Source organism: Panicum hallii, chromosome 8 (genome assembly GCF_002211085.1).
Source record: "Panicum hallii strain FIL2 chromosome 8, PHallii_v3.1, whole genome shotgun sequence".
Lineage (NCBI taxonomy): Eukaryota > Viridiplantae > Streptophyta > Magnoliopsida > Poales > Poaceae > Panicum > Panicum hallii.
In genome coordinates, this window is record NC_038049.1 from 17,134,260 (window position 1) to 17,150,171 (window position 15,912).

The 15,912-nt window shown below is 44.1% G+C and overlaps 2 protein-coding genes across 2 annotated transcripts; one reads left to right on the forward strand and one right to left on the reverse strand.

Annotated features, from left to right (window-relative positions):
- Window positions 1-310: 310 nt before the first annotated feature.
- Window positions 311-4,025, reverse strand: LOC112903235 (multiple organellar RNA editing factor 1, mitochondrial-like). Its single transcript, XM_025972467.1, has 5 exons — window positions 3,567-4,025; window positions 2,394-2,491; window positions 2,231-2,296; window positions 1,270-2,039; window positions 311-546 (listed from the first exon to the last, which is right to left on the reverse strand). Exons 1-5 carry the CDS (start codon window positions 3,938-3,940, stop codon window positions 535-537), a joined length of 1,320 nt encoding a protein of 439 aa, XP_025828252.1. The 5' UTR covers window positions 3,941-4,025; the 3' UTR covers window positions 311-534.
- Window positions 4,026-11,315: 7,290 nt separating this feature from the next.
- LOC112903502 (methylthioribose-1-phosphate isomerase) lies at window positions 11,316-15,271 on the forward strand. Its single transcript, XM_025972769.1, has 9 exons — window positions 11,316-11,705; window positions 11,817-11,872; window positions 12,993-13,148; window positions 13,282-13,381; window positions 13,836-13,978; window positions 14,090-14,195; window positions 14,444-14,582; window positions 14,665-14,933; window positions 15,057-15,271. Exons 1-9 carry the CDS (start codon window positions 11,640-11,642, stop codon window positions 15,123-15,125), a joined length of 1,104 nt encoding a protein of 367 aa, XP_025828554.1. The 5' UTR covers window positions 11,316-11,639; the 3' UTR covers window positions 15,126-15,271.
- Window positions 15,272-15,912: the final 641 nt, after the last annotated feature.

Genomic DNA, 15,912 nt, shown 5'->3' on the forward strand with positions numbered 1-15,912 from the left:
GGAAGCAAGCAGCGCCTGATAGGACAAGGAATGCAGAACCTTTTGCAAATATAGGCAAAAAGGACGAGCGTATCAGTATAGGCATGAATGCATATCAGAAACGAAAATCCCGTATCATCGAAAAATGTTAGGCCTCTTGCTGTAAATTTGTTGTGCAACCGAGAGCCACACAAAATGAGCAATTCCACTCCGAACTAACATGTATAAGTGTATGATGTGAGTTCATTAGTTACAGGCATCACCACAAGCAATATTCACCAAAAGACTTTCTTGGGGAAAGAATCGATAAAAGCAGAGCAGTTGGGGGATATAGAGACAAAAGAACGTTCCACATTCTTCGTTGTTTAAAAATACCAACTTCCGGACCAACGAACAAAAATAAGTTTGCATCCATAACTTTGGTAACAACACATGCCAGTAAATTAAGAGTTTGAATGCAAGAGAAAAGAGTGTAATGCACCAGTCATTTATTTTACAGGTGGGGATTTCTACATCTCAAGTCTCACGTTTGTCTTCAGTGGAACGCTTAAGCTTTTACTGCCTACCCTGCACAACAGCAAAGAGAATAAGTGTCAGTAATCAGCAATACATGGCATAAGTTCAAACACTATTGGTCATCGAATGCTTCTCCATGCGCCTGATACAGACAGGCTATCGCTAGTAGAAGATATGGTTCAGCAACTATAAAAATGCGTTAGAGGAACACTAATTTGTGCCTGGTTGCTTCTTATGTCACACAATATAGACAACTTAAGTGTGTGTACTAACTTAGCTGGAGTAAGTGTTGCGCAATCTGGTAAGCTAGTAACCCCAATGCATGGCTGACAGACAAATCACAAATGGTTTTTTTCTGCATTTTATAAAAGTGGGTGGAACTATTTTCTAGAAAAAACAATAAATCGAAGTTCAAAGGCATATTCCTCTGAAGAAAGGATGCTGCAGAATCAGTTCTAGCTACATTTTGTTAAAATTGGTTTGATGTATTCCCACAATTCTATCACAGCACCCTAAAAAAAGGAATTTCAACAAATAGAAGGGCATCGGTATTGACGGAAAATTAGTTCATAAATCTAAACAATCATTTAACATGCAGAAAAGCTGTAGTAAGAAATCTGAACCTACTCAAAGTCACTTTATGAATTCAATCTAAAACTGGCCAAACACTACGTACAAGGTATCACTTTATGAATTCAATCGAAACAGCTTTACTTTAATGCAAATAGTAATACCACTAATAAAGTGAAATTTTTATGTCAAATGCTCTCATACCTGCCAGTTTCCTTGTCCTTCATCTGGGCTAGGATATTGACCAGAACCTCTTTGCCAGTTATCTCCACCATATGCCGGTCCTGTCCCCTGTCTGCTGTCCCCATCATAACTGGGATTCACACCAGGAACTCTGCTACCTCCAGGATATGCTGATGGAGGTCCCTGGCCATAGTTTCCAGGTGGTGATGGTTGGCCATAAGATCCAGGTGGTGATGGCTGGCCATAAGATCCAGGTGGTGATGGCTGGCCATAAGATCCAGGTGGTGATGGCTGGCCATAAGATCCAGGTGTTGATGGTTGGCCATAAGATCCAGGTGGTGAAGTGCCACCAGGCCTGAAACCTCCTCCCTGCCCTTGCGAGAAGTTCCTGCGCTCTTGGGGGTTGCTGTAACCTTGACCTTGACCAGCTGGATTCCCTGGGTACCGAGGTGCTTGACCTTGGAAGCCACCAGGTGGTCCACTGTAACCTGAACGGTCTGCATAATCATTCCCCCCAAAACCTCTAGCATCCTGTACACCTTGTGCATAATTCTGCTGTGGGGAATAGCTTCTTCCATCTTGCTGAGAGCGGTATGTCTGGAAGTTTCCTTGCTGTGGCGGGCTATTCTGATAACCTCCTTGTGGAGGGCGGCTGTTCTGGTAATTTCCTTGCTGTGGAGGGCCATCCTGGGGGTTTCCTCGGTAGTTACGATTCCTATCAGTCCTTGAGGGTTTGCTATAATGAACAGGCGGTGGTCTTGGAGTGATCACACCATTGTCATATTTGTCTCCTGGTGAAATCAATGCATTTCAGAATGAGTTTCTATTCTACCAAGTATCTAAGTAAAAGCATTAAATCATGGCACAAGTACAAACTCAAGGAAATGTACATATCACTTATTCACTAACAAGGTACAAGAAAAAACCAGGTGTTCCAAGTTAATAACTGGTAAATTAAAGAAAAAATGAGAACAGAACAGACCTCCGTACTCCTTTGTCTCTGGATATAGGTATGAATCCGGCAAAATGAAAACAACTCCAGGCAAACCTGACCAAAATACCAAAACAAACAGGTAAATACTATAGAAGTCATAATCGTATCGGTTGCAAGAAAAATAAAAATTGAATTGGATACTTTAACTCACCGCGGAATTTTTCTGACATTTCCTCAGTCATTACAGCCTGAAAACCAATATAGGTTGTTGTACTAAAAGCATACATCCTCTTCTTAGCCTCCTCATAACTACAAAAAATTCAGAGCCCAGCAAATGAGGCAAATTATATTATCTATTGCGATTGATTGAATTAGTTGTTTATCTCATAACAAAAGTTGTTAGCTATAACAGCAACAAGTCAAAGACTTGAGTAGTTAAGAGGTATGCCACCAAATATGTATAATAATGCAATCAAAAGAACAATAACTTGATATCATCTATCAACTGAAATTTATATTACAAAAAAAACGAGGTCATGATTACTAATCCTACAAAGTGAATATCCATCCCTTTCCCGTATCAACTATAACTATTCTAAGTTAAAATAGAAAGCAAACAGTTCCTTAAGAAGAAAGACAGAGCAATACAACAGCTCAGACATAGACATTAGTTTCAGGAGGGCCCTGATATACTATTTTCAAGTTTCAACATAAACTCTCATGTGGACCGACACTAATTAATGCCCCAAACTACCCCTGGAAATGTTTGAAGTAATAAAGTCAGAAACAGGAAAGGAGTTAGATGGTTTTGAAACTATGGGGCAACTTTTTAACCCCACATTAACACAAACTAATATGTTCATGTGACCACTTCTAATGCGTATGTTCATTGCAAACTTGCTTGCATATTATCCCTTAAATCACTCATGCTCAATACACCTTTCTCAGTTTAACTCCAATGCAAGCAAGACCCTATCATGCCAGAAGTAAATGGTGCCCCATAGTTTGTGTTAATGTGGGGTTAAAAAGTTGCCCCATAGTTTCAATGTTTCTCAACTGACGCATTATGACACGTCTCTTATTTCTCAACTGGAGCTACTAAAAGCTGGTATAAAGCCATTAACAAAATAAAAAAGACTACCAGTTCCTTTCAGCACTGCAAGGATGCCAAGGCAAGCAGCACTTTAGATCAAACACCCAACTCATCCCCCATGACACACACAAGCCGTAGCGCAACATGGAGCAATTGCACAATTCAGAATCGCATTTCACCATCCACAAGAAATTGAGGACCAATTCACAGCGACACCAAGCCCAATCCGTAACAAAATCACGCATTTCGTCGCGAATTCGAAATGGAAAGAGAATATGCTTCGCGTCATACCTCCCGACGACCTTGGCGAGGGTCTGGAGGTAGGTCTCGATCATCTCCTCGCGGGAGGGCTTGGGGTCCGGGAACTCCATGGTGATGAGCCAGTGGTTGTAGTCGCAGCCCTCGAAGAGGATCTCGTCGGGGGAGATCTTGCTGTCGTCCGCCCCGTAGTCCGCCCCGCCCCGCGCTGCCGCCGCAGCCGTCGACCGGAACCCGGCGGCGCCGCCGGGGAGGAGCCGCCACGGCGCCCGCGGGAGCGGCGCCGCCGGGGAGGCGGAGGGAGGCCCGAGGGGGAGAGGCCGGGCGAGGGAGGCGGACGGGCGGAGGAGGGGCGCCGCGGTGGAGGCGGCGGCGAGGGCCCGCCGGAGGCGCAGCGCGAGGGCCATGGCGGGGGGCTAGGGTTTTGTCGGCGGCGGGGGAGGAGAAGGAGAAGGTTCTGGGGGTTTAGGGGTTTATGAGAGCGATGTGGAAATGGAGGATTAGTAGGCGAGTGGTTGGAAAGCCATGCTACTGACAGGTGGGTCCGGCAGGCTTCTCATGGTGGGCCCGGCGAATGGCGTAGTTGTGTGGCGATTTTTCTGGATTGTTACTGTTAGTGTGACTGTGTGAGGCTGCCAGGTGGGCCGCGAGTTGCATACTATCAGGGATGTCGATCCCTGGCAGGTGGGTCCACAGATGACGGGGATAGCGTTGCTAATCTTGTGCAAGGCAAACTTTTTAATAACATATATTGTCAGAGTAGAGTAGACGAACAAAGAGATGGCAACCAAGTTGTTTGCTTTAGTTTTTCTCTTTGCAAAATTTTACAAGCTTTCCCTCTATTTGCTCTCGTTAAAAATTTGATTTATTGAATTGGAGTGCAAAGTAGGAAAACCTCCCAAAGTAAACTAACACCTTGTTTAGATCACTTCAAAATTCCAAATTTCTACACTCTCTCTCCATCACATCAATTTTGGGACACATGCATGGAGCAGTAAATGTATATAAAAAAATAAATAATTGCACAGTTTAGTTGTACATCACGAAACGAATCTTTTAAGCCTAGTTAATCCATAATTAGATAAAATTTATCAAATACAAATGAAAACGCTACAGTAGCAGAAAGTTCCAAAAGTTATAAAGATTTGCGATCTAAACGGGGCCTAATTTTGAGCTATAACTGACTGCAGTATCAGCGACTGGCGACTGTTGAGATGACCACCGTGACTGTTCCTTGCCCGAGGCTCCTCAGCGATGAACTAGGAAACCCACCCACAAATCGATGCAACCCGATCCCTGAAACCCGAAACTCGTGCAAACCCTTTTCTGTAGCCAATGCCATCACCCACAACCAAAGGAAATCGCAAAATCATTTTGAATTCCAATCCAGAGCCACAGTAGCCACCATAAACTCGAAGAACCTAGACACCCGTCTACGCATCCTGAGATTACGTCTGGGTTTTTTGAAAACCAAGTTAGCAAAATTTCTGGATGATGTCTACAAGAATCCGCCAGATCCAGGTCGTGCAAGCTCTCCAATTTTATATCTTTTTGATAGTGAAGAAGTTCATGAAGGGGGAGGGATCAACATCTCATATCCCGCCAGAGGAAGGCCCTGAAATTCCATCACCAACTCATTATTTTATTGAGCTTAAAGAAGATGGTGACGAGAGGGAGGGATTCACAACTCAATTGCTGCCCAACGAAGGCCCTGCAATTTCGTCATCAACTCAATTGACTGTTGGCATTGAAGAAGTTCATGAAGGAAGGGAGGAAGCCTCAGGTGCTACCCGAGGAAAAGAAACTACAGGTAATTAGAGACTATAATTTGTGGCATGAAGGGGCCGGTTACAAGGTCGATGGAGGATCCTTTGAAAGGGACAAGGGCAGCCTTCAAATTCCACCGGAAATACCTCTCCATGAAAAATACCAATCCACTCTGCCCTCAAGGTGTTTGCTGAATTGCCCAATGGTAGAGAAGAAAGCGTATCTGCAAGAACCCAAGGTGGTTCTAAAGGAGTCGAACCACCTGGAAGGGGATGAGAGGTGTGTTGTTGGCACCTTGCAAAGACGAGTTGGAAAGGATAAAGTGTTATCTCCAACAAGTGCGGCAAGTGGAAACGGTAGGGGCTTTAGACAGGATCTGAAACCAGTTCTTATCCCTGCTACTTATCCTTTTCAGCAGGGGAGGGAGGATGATGGCGATGCTGCGGAGACTGAGGTGCATAAATTGGTGGAGGGGAAGGGTAGTCAAGAGATGTGACACATGATTTGGCTGCCGATGTGGCGAAAATGAACATGGAGGAACAGCTGCAAGATTCAGCTATGATACTTAAGGCCAAGGGCCCATCGAGTAAGGAATTTGTATCACTGTCATGCTCTAGCAATGGATCTTCTTTGGAACCGCAGATTCTATCAGGTGCATCAAGGAAAGTTTCTGGCCAGAGGGATGGGCAGGTGAATGGCAAGGGTGCTGGAAGCTATCTGGGATCAGTGGGTGATCGAAAAGTGAATGTAAAAATAATGCCTGCCACTAGCAGCAAGAAATTAAAGAGGAGTGAGAAGAATTGTGTGGAGGATTCAATTAAGGTGATTGCCAAGGAAGGTCTGGTGGTGGACCAGACTGTATCAGCTTCTTTGGGTGTGCATTTTGACCCCGGATCTGATGAGAAGGAGATAGAGGAGGGGGAAATTATGGAGCACACGGAGGAGGGTTCACTCTCAAATCGCAGCAAGACGCAAGACTTAATCCCAGCTATGACTGGTAACCTGGTAGGAGCTCATGACGAGCCCCACCAGGAGCAATGAATGCAATCGCTTGGAACTGCCAGGGGGTGGGGGGAACTCCCGGACAGTTCGAGATTTGACTGTTCTTATGCAGACCCCAAGCTGGTGTTTCTCTCGGAAACTGGGCAAAGTGAGGAAAGGATGAAGAACCTGCGGTGGCGAATTGGTTTGAAAGGCTGCTTATCTGTGGGCAACGACGGAAATAGTGGAGGTATTGCTCTCTTTTGGGATGAATCAATCTCTGTCAAGCTGATTGGTATGTGCAACAGACTTATAGATGTTACAGTACAAGAAACCCCGACCTCACCTCTTTTTCGGGTCACTTTTGTTTATGGTGAACCGCGTGTGGAGGATAGGAAACAGATGTGGGAGCTACTACAACGGATAAAGGTGAAATCACAAGATCCATGGCTAATGTTAGGGGATTTTGATGAAGCTCTATGGCAGTTTGAACACTTCTCGGAAACTAGATGAGGGGAGAAGCAAATGGAGGATTTCTGGAACGTGCTGGACGACTGTGACCTGCATGATTTGGGTTTCTCCGGGTTACCATGGACGTATGATAATAAGAGAGGAGGGCAGAAATGTTAAGGTGCGACTAGATAGAGTGGTGGCTGCCCCCTCGTGGTCGAATCTGTTTGTTGCTGCTGCGGTGCAACATCTTGTATCCCCATGCTCTGATCATTGTCCAATTCTCTTGCGAATGTACCAGGAAAATACTGAGGCAAAGAAGAGCAGGATCATGCGGTATGAGATCATGTGGGAGAGGGAGGAATCTCTAGGTGTGGAAATTGATGCTGCTTGGGAGGCTGCAGGTGCGAAACCATGCCTTGGAGCTGTGTCAAAGGCGCTAAAAGGAAGTTATGTCCTCGCTGCCGCAATGGAGTCTTGACAAGTTCGGTTCAGTTCGAAAGGAATTTGAATAGCTGAGGAAAAGATTGGAGGAATTACAGAGATTGGAGGATTTACAGAGCAATGGCGACCAGTCAAGCTCGGGGAAATAAAAATCACCATGGACCGAATGAATGTAATATTATATAGAGAGGAGATGATGTGGCTGCAACGGTCGAGGGTTTCCTGGCTCAAAGAAGGTGATAGAAACACAAAAAGAATTCACCAAAAGGCTCAGTGGAGATCGAGAAAGAATAGAATCAAGAAACTCAAGATGGACAGTGGTCAATGGTGTGATGATGGGGAAGATATGAGTGATCTAACTAGGGAGTTTTTCCGGAACCTCTTTACCAAAGACGTCACAGTTGATCCTGAATTACTTATGCCCCTGTTTGAACAGCGTGTTACACAGGATATGAACGAGATGCTTTGCAAGGAGTTCACGGAGGAGATTGGGGACGCACTGTTTCAGATCGGCCCATTGAAAGCACCAGGCCCGGACGGTTCCCGGCGCGATTCTTCCAAAGAAATTGGGGCATGATGAAGGAGGAGATTACGCTTGCTGTCTAGCAATTTTTCCGATCAGGGGTGATGCCGGATGGAGTCAATGATACTGCCATAATTCTTATCCCTAAAGTGCCTCATCCAGAACGTTTTTCAGAATTCAGACCTATCAGCTTATGCAACGTGCTAGACAAGATTGTGTCTAAGTGCTTGGTGAACAGATTAAGACCGCTTTTAAATGAGCTGATTTCGCATCAGCAAAGTACCTTTGTCCCTGGGCGCATGATTACAGATAATGCCATTATTGCCTTTGAGTGCTTGCATGCAATTCAGCAGGGTGCAACAGAAAGGAATAATTTTTGTGCGTATAAACTGGATCTATCAAAAGCGTATGATCGGGTGGATTGGTCTTTCTTGGAAAAGGTTTTAGTGAGGCTAGGCTTTCAGAGTGAATGGGGTATAGGGGTGATGTCGCGTGTGACCACCGTTCGCTACTCAGTGTGCCTCAATGGGGTTCCTCTAGAATCCTTCCAACCATCCCGTGGATTACACCAAGGTGATCCTCTCTCGCCTTATTTGTTCCTTCTTGTTGCTGATGCTCTCTCCTCTGCTATACAAAAAGATATGCAGGACAATGTTATCGAGGAACTCAGAATTTCCAGGAATTCACACCTGTTGTTCGCTGATGATGCTCTCTTGTTCTTTAAAGCAAATACAGAACAAGCTACGAATGTCAGAAACCTCACCACTCGATTTGAAAGGGGAATGGGGCAACTCCTTAGTCCGGAAAAATGTTCCCTCCTTGTGTCGAGAATCACTGGAGACCCAGAGAAAAGATGATATTAGAGCTGTCTTGGGGGTTGAGAGGATCGAGTTTGAAGCAAAGTATCTAGGCCTACCGACCCAGATGGAAGACAGAAGAAGGAACATTTCCAACCTCTGAGGGAACGTATGGGCAAACGAATGGCGATGTGGTCAGAAAAACACCTCTCTGCAGCTGCAAAAGAATTACTTATCAAGGCTATAGCCCAGGCTATCCCGACATATACGATGAGCATCTTTCACCTCTCAGCATCCTTCTGCGAAGAGCTAGCGCATGGTGTTCGCAGGTACTGGTGGGGGGAGGATGATGATAATAGAAGAACACATTGGATTGCTTGGAAAAGTTCAACCAATGCAAGTCAAGAGGAGGGTTGGGGTTCTGGGATTTCCAGGTATTCAATCAGGATCTACTGGCAAAGCAAGCATGGCGGCTCATTGAGTATCCAGAGAGTTTGTGTGCAAAACTGATGAAAGCTAGGTACTTTCCAAATGGGGATCTTCTGGACACTGCGTTTCCTTCACAAACTTCCCCAACATGGAAAGCGATTATGCAATGGCTTAGACCTGTTAAAGAGGGGTGTCATATGGCGAGTTGCGGATGGTACAAAAATTAAGGTATGGAGACACCAGTGGGTGCCCAGGATGTGGTCTTTACGTCCAATCGGCAGCAAGCGTCCATGTAGACTTAAATGGGTCTCCCAATTGATTCATGATGATTCCCGACAATGGAACATAGAGGTCCTGAATAAATTCTTCTACAGTAATGTTGAAGAAATCCTCAAGATCAAATTACCTAGCAGGGGTAATGAGGATATAGTGGCATGGCACTATGAAAAAACAGGATGCTTCTCAGTCAGAAGTGCTTACAGACTGGGTATGGATGGAAAAGAAGCTGAAAGGAGAACAAGCTCGAGCTCCTACACATCTGGAGATCGTCCGGTCTGGAAGAAATTGTGGTCCTTGCCAATCCCACCAAAGGTGAAAGTTTTTGCTTGGAAGCTAGCACACAATGGCCTGGCCACGCAAGCAAACAAAACTGCACGGAAGATGGAGAGAAAGAGCACCTGCCAGCTATGTGGAGGAGATGAGGATGCACACCATGCGGTCTTAATGTGCCCTCACGCAAGAATGTTGCGATCTGCCATGATAGAATTCTGGGAGCTACCAGAGGAGCAAGAACTACTCCAGGCAGGGTTTGAATGTCTCCTGTGGGTGGTTGATAACAATGATCCGGAGATGATGGGAAAGCTCATGCTAATTTTGTGGAGATGTTGGTTTGTGCATAATGAATTGACACACTCTGGCCTGGTTGACTCTAGCCTGGTTGGCTAGCTCATTGTAGAGTGGAGCTAGCAACCACGGTTCGAATATCCGTGTGCACAGATTTAAGTCATCTTATATGGCTGGGGTTTAGAACCCTATTTTTTTAAAAAAAAAATAAAAAATTGACACGCTCTGCAAGGAAATTATCAATTGAAGCATCCGTTGGGTTCCTGCTGAATTACTGGGATACAATGTTCACTATCCGACAAGACCCAGTTCTGGATAGAAAGGGGAAGCAAGTGTGGGGCAGCTCTAGTAAAAATCGAGTGCAAAAGAAAGTATGAAACCCCGTTGGCAGATGCCAGAAGCAGGCGTGATCAAGATAAACGTTGATGGTGCCTTTAAAGAGAATGGAGACGCCAGCATTGGAGTCGTGATAAGGCAGGTTCAGTCTTGCTGACTGCTTGGCGAGTCATCTCCAACGTCGCCAGTGCAGAAGAGGTGGAGCTGCTGGCATGCCGAGAAGGGGTCTCGTTAGCTGCAGAATGGTCACCCTTACCGGCCATTTTGGAGTCAGACTGCCTTTCTGCAGTAAACATCCTCAGGAAGCCATCTGACCAGCGATCATCGTCGACCTTCGTTGTACAAGTAACCACTGAGGCGGCCTGGGGATTGCCCTCGTTTCGAGTCCATCATATAAAGAGAGAGCAAAATGGTGTTGCCCGTGAGTTGGCACAGCTAGCTATCCGGTTGTTTCATAGTGCAGTGTGGCGCAACCGTTGTCCTGCTTGTGTCGAGCAATTAGTTGCTCAGGATTGTAATCTTGTTTCTTAGTAATTAATAGAGCTCTCTCTTTACCGAAAAAAATTAATTTTGAGCTGGCCTTTCAGGAGCTTCTATTTAAAAGAGTTGCCCAAGTACAGCTCATGCTTAAGCCGGGTTGGAACCGTAAAAAAGAGATTATTCCAAATATGGTTACACACACTTGTTATGCTCATTTCGATTTACATATAAATCCGTGGCGTCAAAACCCCACATTTATATATATACAATTGTACTATCCTCTCCTCATGCCAATGCAATTGCTGTCCACTAAAAAATAATACTTTGATGCGCCCTCCTGTTCATACATCTCTCCCAACCCCGCATAGCCACGTCACTATGCAGTTGATCAAATTTCACAAAAAAAATAAACTATGCAATTGATCAAAGATGCAAAGTTCAGCTCTTCTCTTCCTCTCAAAGTCTCAAACAATCTACCGGGGAAGGTTGATCGATATTCCCCTTGCCTCTTGGCATCCGGAGTGGTCTATTCTCCACATATGCGAGTAGGAAGCAACGCACGGCGTGGCAACGGCATGACTCGTGCCGCCGACTCCCGCTGATTTTTTTTCCAAAGAATTTTTTTCCCAATCCGAGATTAACATTAACAAGAAACCAAATCCACCATGCTTCGTGCCGCCACGTCAGGCGCGGCGCCGCGCCGCGCGGCTACCTACTACGACGGCTGCGTCGGCCTAGTCCGGCCGGCGACGGCTCCGTTCGACCATGGCCCCGCGCGGGCCGACGCGCGAATTGGACGTGGTGCGAAGGGCCTCAGTGCGAAAGAGCGCGGAGAGGGAGAGATTCCTTTCCCTCTTTTAGCCCGGGCACCGGGCTGAACTCTAGTCCCGATGTGCGCAAACGAATAAGGCAGAGTTCACGGGGGCTCAGCTCACTCAACGCGCCGCCTCGCCTCGCCTCCTCTGCTCCCCCTTCACCTGAGAAAAAGGTCCTCCGAATCTTCTCTTCTTCCCCGGTTCAGGGACGCCGGCCTTCCTCCTCGCCCCCTTCGCCGGAATGGTGGGAACCGACGCGCTGCAGGCCATCATCTACGCCCGCGGGGCGCTCCGCCTCCTCGATCAGGTCCGGCTGCTCCTTCGATTCCTCTCCTTCCCCTTCCCTGCTGCGTGGGAACCGGGGGACGGGTTCTCGGCTGGGTTTGATTCATTCTGCGCTGGCTTTGATCCGACGCAGAGGAAGCTGCCGCTAGAGGTGGACTACATCGACGTCAAGGACTCCGCCGATGGCTGGTGAGATGGAAATTCTCTCTTGGTCGCTCCGTCTCCTCGTTCTTGGTTGCTTTAGCAGACGAGTTTTTGCCGGTTGCTAGTATCCAGCGCCACGTTCTTGGTTCATCCCTGGCTCTGTCATTCCCCGCCTCGCATCTGACGGTGACGAGGGACTGAGGGAGGACGGTGGTTTCGGGTTCGGGGTTTCTTCTTTCCTTGAAAAAGAAAACTCCGCGCACGAACTTTATGCTGTTATTTTACTGAACCTGAAAAGCGCAGTGGTGTCCTGCAGTCTGCAGAAGCATGAGACTTTCAGTGGTCGACAGCAAAAGTTTCCCTTTTTAAAATCGGAGGATGCTACTAAAGCGCCGAGCTTAGCCTTCCTTTTGAAATTGAGGTTTTTCAACTCTTTTGACTAGTTGAGAAGTGAACTTTAGGTGACCTGACAAAGTAGATGGGGAAATTGTTGTGGAGGCACACTTGATGTGGTCTCATAGTACAGGAGGGATTATATGATTCGATAGGAAATGATGATGAACCCATATTCATTCACATAATGAAACCTATCTGAGTATAATTGCTATTCATCTATCCTTAGACAAGAATTTGTGTGTTTACAAAATATCAGTGGGTACGATATGCAATGCATGTATTTATCTTCTGCAGCTTGTGTCATATCTGTAAATGTTTTATCTCGAGCAGCCTTGAACTTTAGCAGTTGCTGGAAATCTAAAGGTGAATTAGTAGTAAGTATCACGTTCAAAAGATGAATTAGTACTAAGTAGAACTTAGCCTTTGTCATTGTTATAGTCAATTCCACAGGATAATTTTTTTCGCCCATCTTTTGTATGTCTGCAACTGTTCCTTTTATAGTACTTTACGGTAATTTCATCAGTAGAGCTGCAGAAGACTATCATACTGAATCTGTGATCATCCTTGCCTTGTGAACTGACATTGATGAAATTAGAAGGTACTTCCAGTAATTTTGTTGTAATCTCTCCTGATTAGCCTACAGCCTCATTGACACATGCATACCACTGGATAAGAATATAGATGCCAGCTCCTGTCAATATTTTTTCTTCTTTAGTAAAAATGATTCTTCTATTATACTATTAGCCTTAAACTACACAATATTATGCAGGAATGCAATCAGAGACATGGTTGTCCGTGGTGCTCCGGCAATAGCAATAGCAGCAGCGCTAGCATTAGCCGTGGAAGTTTCTGGTTTAGATTTCACTGGTACTCCTGCAGAAGCAGCTTCTTATGTTTCTAAGAAACTAGAATACCTTGTATCCAGGTAAGCATAGTTCAACTAATTCCTTTCCTACTTGCGTGCAACAAGTTATGTCCTTATGTTCATCCTTTCTAAACATATGTATACTTCTAGTCATGCATTATTAATCTCATTTTATTATTTATTTCTGTATCAGCCGCCCAACTGCAGTGAACCTATCTGATGCTGCAACAAAACTTCAGACTTTGGTGTCAAAGACAGCTGAAAATGTGAAAGATGCCAAGGCTATCTTTCAGGTACCAACATTGATAGCAAGGTTTTGTACATCCTTCTGCTTGTGAATAGTTAAAAAAATGCAGAAATAATTCATTATGAATACACTATGTTTATGCGGTGAACGATAATACTGTATAGCTAATCTTTCCTGCAACTTGTATTTCTTTAATATAAAGAGAAGTAACCAACCTGATGAAGTGATGTTAAGAGATCGAACAAATGTGAAGTGAGAAAATAGTAGTATGGACAAACATTTCTTGAAGGTGTGGCACTTCAAAGTTTCTCTCAAGCTTTCACATGGAACCATAGTGTCAAAAGCAAAAGCTTATAATTATCTAGCTTGAATATAATTTTGGGTTTGCTGATGTTTGCTGAGATTTTTGCTATACTGTGTATTTTATATTATGTTGAAACGAGTATTATTTATAGAATACAATTACTTAGAATATGCACTGTTTCACATGACTCAATTAGGTCTACATTGAGGCTGCAGAGACCATGCTTATTGATGATGTGGCAGATAATAAAGCTATTGGCTCACATGGATCCGAGTTTCTTCAAAGGCAGCTTGGAAATTCAAAAAATATCTCTGTTCTGACCCATTGTAATACGGGCAGGTAAATGATAACTCAAGATGATTCTTTTTCTTCTTTCTTCATGTGATGCTCAAATTCCTTATGCAAATTCCTTATGCAACTTTACTTTATTTTGCTTTCTCCCTAATCCAGTCTTGCAACTGCTGGTTATGGAACTGCCCTTGGGGTTATTCGTGCTCTTCATTCTGGTGGAGTTTTAGAGAAAGCATTTTGCACTGAAACTCGTCCATTTAACCAGGTAGCTATTCCTTTATTTGCATTGCCATTAAACTTCTGACTTAGCATATCAATGTTTGACCTGTGATGTGCAATATGTCTTGAGCTATTTACATTTCTGGCAATAACTCAAATGATTAGACCACTAATTATTCTAGTTAGATTACATATATGCCAATAGTGATAACTGCTTACAACCTTTTCAACATCTATATTAAGATAAATATTTTCAATGCTGTCTCTATAAGCTGATTTGCTGTCAATTTCCAGGGATCCAGGCTTACAGCCTTCGAGTTGGTTCATGAGAAAATACCTTCAACACTGATAGCAGATTCTGCTGCTGCTGCGCTGATGAAACAAGGGCGTGTTCAGGCAGTCATTGTTGGCGCTGATCGTATAGCAGCAAATGGTAAGTATCCACATCATTTGTCAGATCAATGTAAAACTAAACATTCCTACTGTTGACTGTGTTTCCTTTATAAAATTTCAAGGTGACACGGCCAACAAGATTGGCACATACAACCTTGCCATTTCTGCAAAGCATCATGGTGTCCAGTTCTATGTGGCAGCGCCAGTAACTTCCATCGATCTCGCCCTCCAATCTGGGGAAGAAATTGTCATAGAGGAAAGGTCGCCCAAGGAGTTGCTGAACTCTGAAGGTGGTCTTGGAAAGCAAGTTGCTGCATCCGGTATATCAGTCTGGAACCCAGCTTTCGATGTTACTCCAGCAAACCTGATTACTGCAATCATAACAGAGAAGGTATGCTTCTCCCCACTTCTGAAATGTTTCTGTGTCCAGCAGTGTTGCTATTGGCCCCACATCTTGCGGAGAACATTGGTTGATATGCTGTGGGCTGATGAGAGTTTTTCGATTTTTTTGCAGGGTGTGATCACAAAAACTGATTCTGATGGAGCTTTCGACATCAAAGGTTTCATTCAGTCTGCGAAATAATGCTATTTAGCAAGGCACATTTTTTGTATGATAAATGTGTGGAGCACCTCATGTACTCATACAATAAAATTGCTCTGGTGAGGCTCATGTTGTAACAGGGATGTGTCGATGCGCATTGGAAGTAATAAAGACTTTCTTGAGAAATCCTTCCTTTCTCATAAGACTTGATCTTTCTTGTTGCTTAAACAAATCACAGGAGTTCTGCTCATCCATCAAAGTTAGAATAGATAATACATCAGAGGCCCCAGATGGGCACAACATGAGGGAAGAACTGCCAGCATACGATATACTTCATTCAAGGACATGCTTTTTTTTAATATCATTTAATCCAGTATTTACTAAACTATCCTAGGATTCACGAAATATCAGGAATAATATATAATCGGTAAAACAAATGGTGAAAATATATTTTCACCAAATCATATGTTGGAAATGAAAAAGTATCAAATTTCCATCATAATTTTTGACAAAATATGTAATTTTTACTTTGTAGTTGACTATTTCTGATTTGCTAAACCGCAAGGAAAAAACTAGATACTTTTTCTATTTTCATCATACATATTTTCGCAATTTGCTTTGGCAATTGTATGTTGTTTTTTAAAGTTTGTCAATCCTAAGTTTTTCTTTAATGACTAGATTAAATGATATTAAAAAAACAAAATACCTCAAGGATGCAGCAGCACCTAGTTACTCAGCATGAAGAGGATACGTTACATGAGGGAATAATAAATTTCATAAAGAGCTTAATTTCATAGTCCAACCAAAGGACGGCCCTGTTATATGCGAC

Bases quoted from the DNA above. Each gene is read 5' to 3' on its own strand.
- LOC112903235 (XM_025972467.1), bottom strand. From the start codon at position 3,940: ATGGCCCTCGCGCTGCGCCTCCGGCGGGCCCTCGCCGCCGCCTCCACC. The intron at 2,297-2,393 runs GTGAGTTAAAGT...TATTTTGGTCAG, and splicing joins AATGTCAGAAAAATTCCGCG to GTTTGCCTGGAGTTGTTTTC. The intron at 2,040-2,230 runs GTCTGTTCTGTT...TGATTTCACCAG, and splicing joins AGAGACAAAGGAGTACGGAG to GAGACAAATATGACAATGGT.
- LOC112903502 (XM_025972769.1), top strand. From the start codon at position 11,640: ATGGTGGGAACCGACGCGCTGCAGGCCATCATCTACGCCCGCGGGGCG. The intron at 14,583-14,664 runs GTAAGTATCCAC...TAAAATTTCAAG, and splicing joins TGATCGTATAGCAGCAAATG to GTGACACGGCCAACAAGATT. The intron at 14,934-15,056 runs GTATGCTTCTCC...ATTTTTTTGCAG, and splicing joins CTGCAATCATAACAGAGAAG to GGTGTGATCACAAAAACTGA.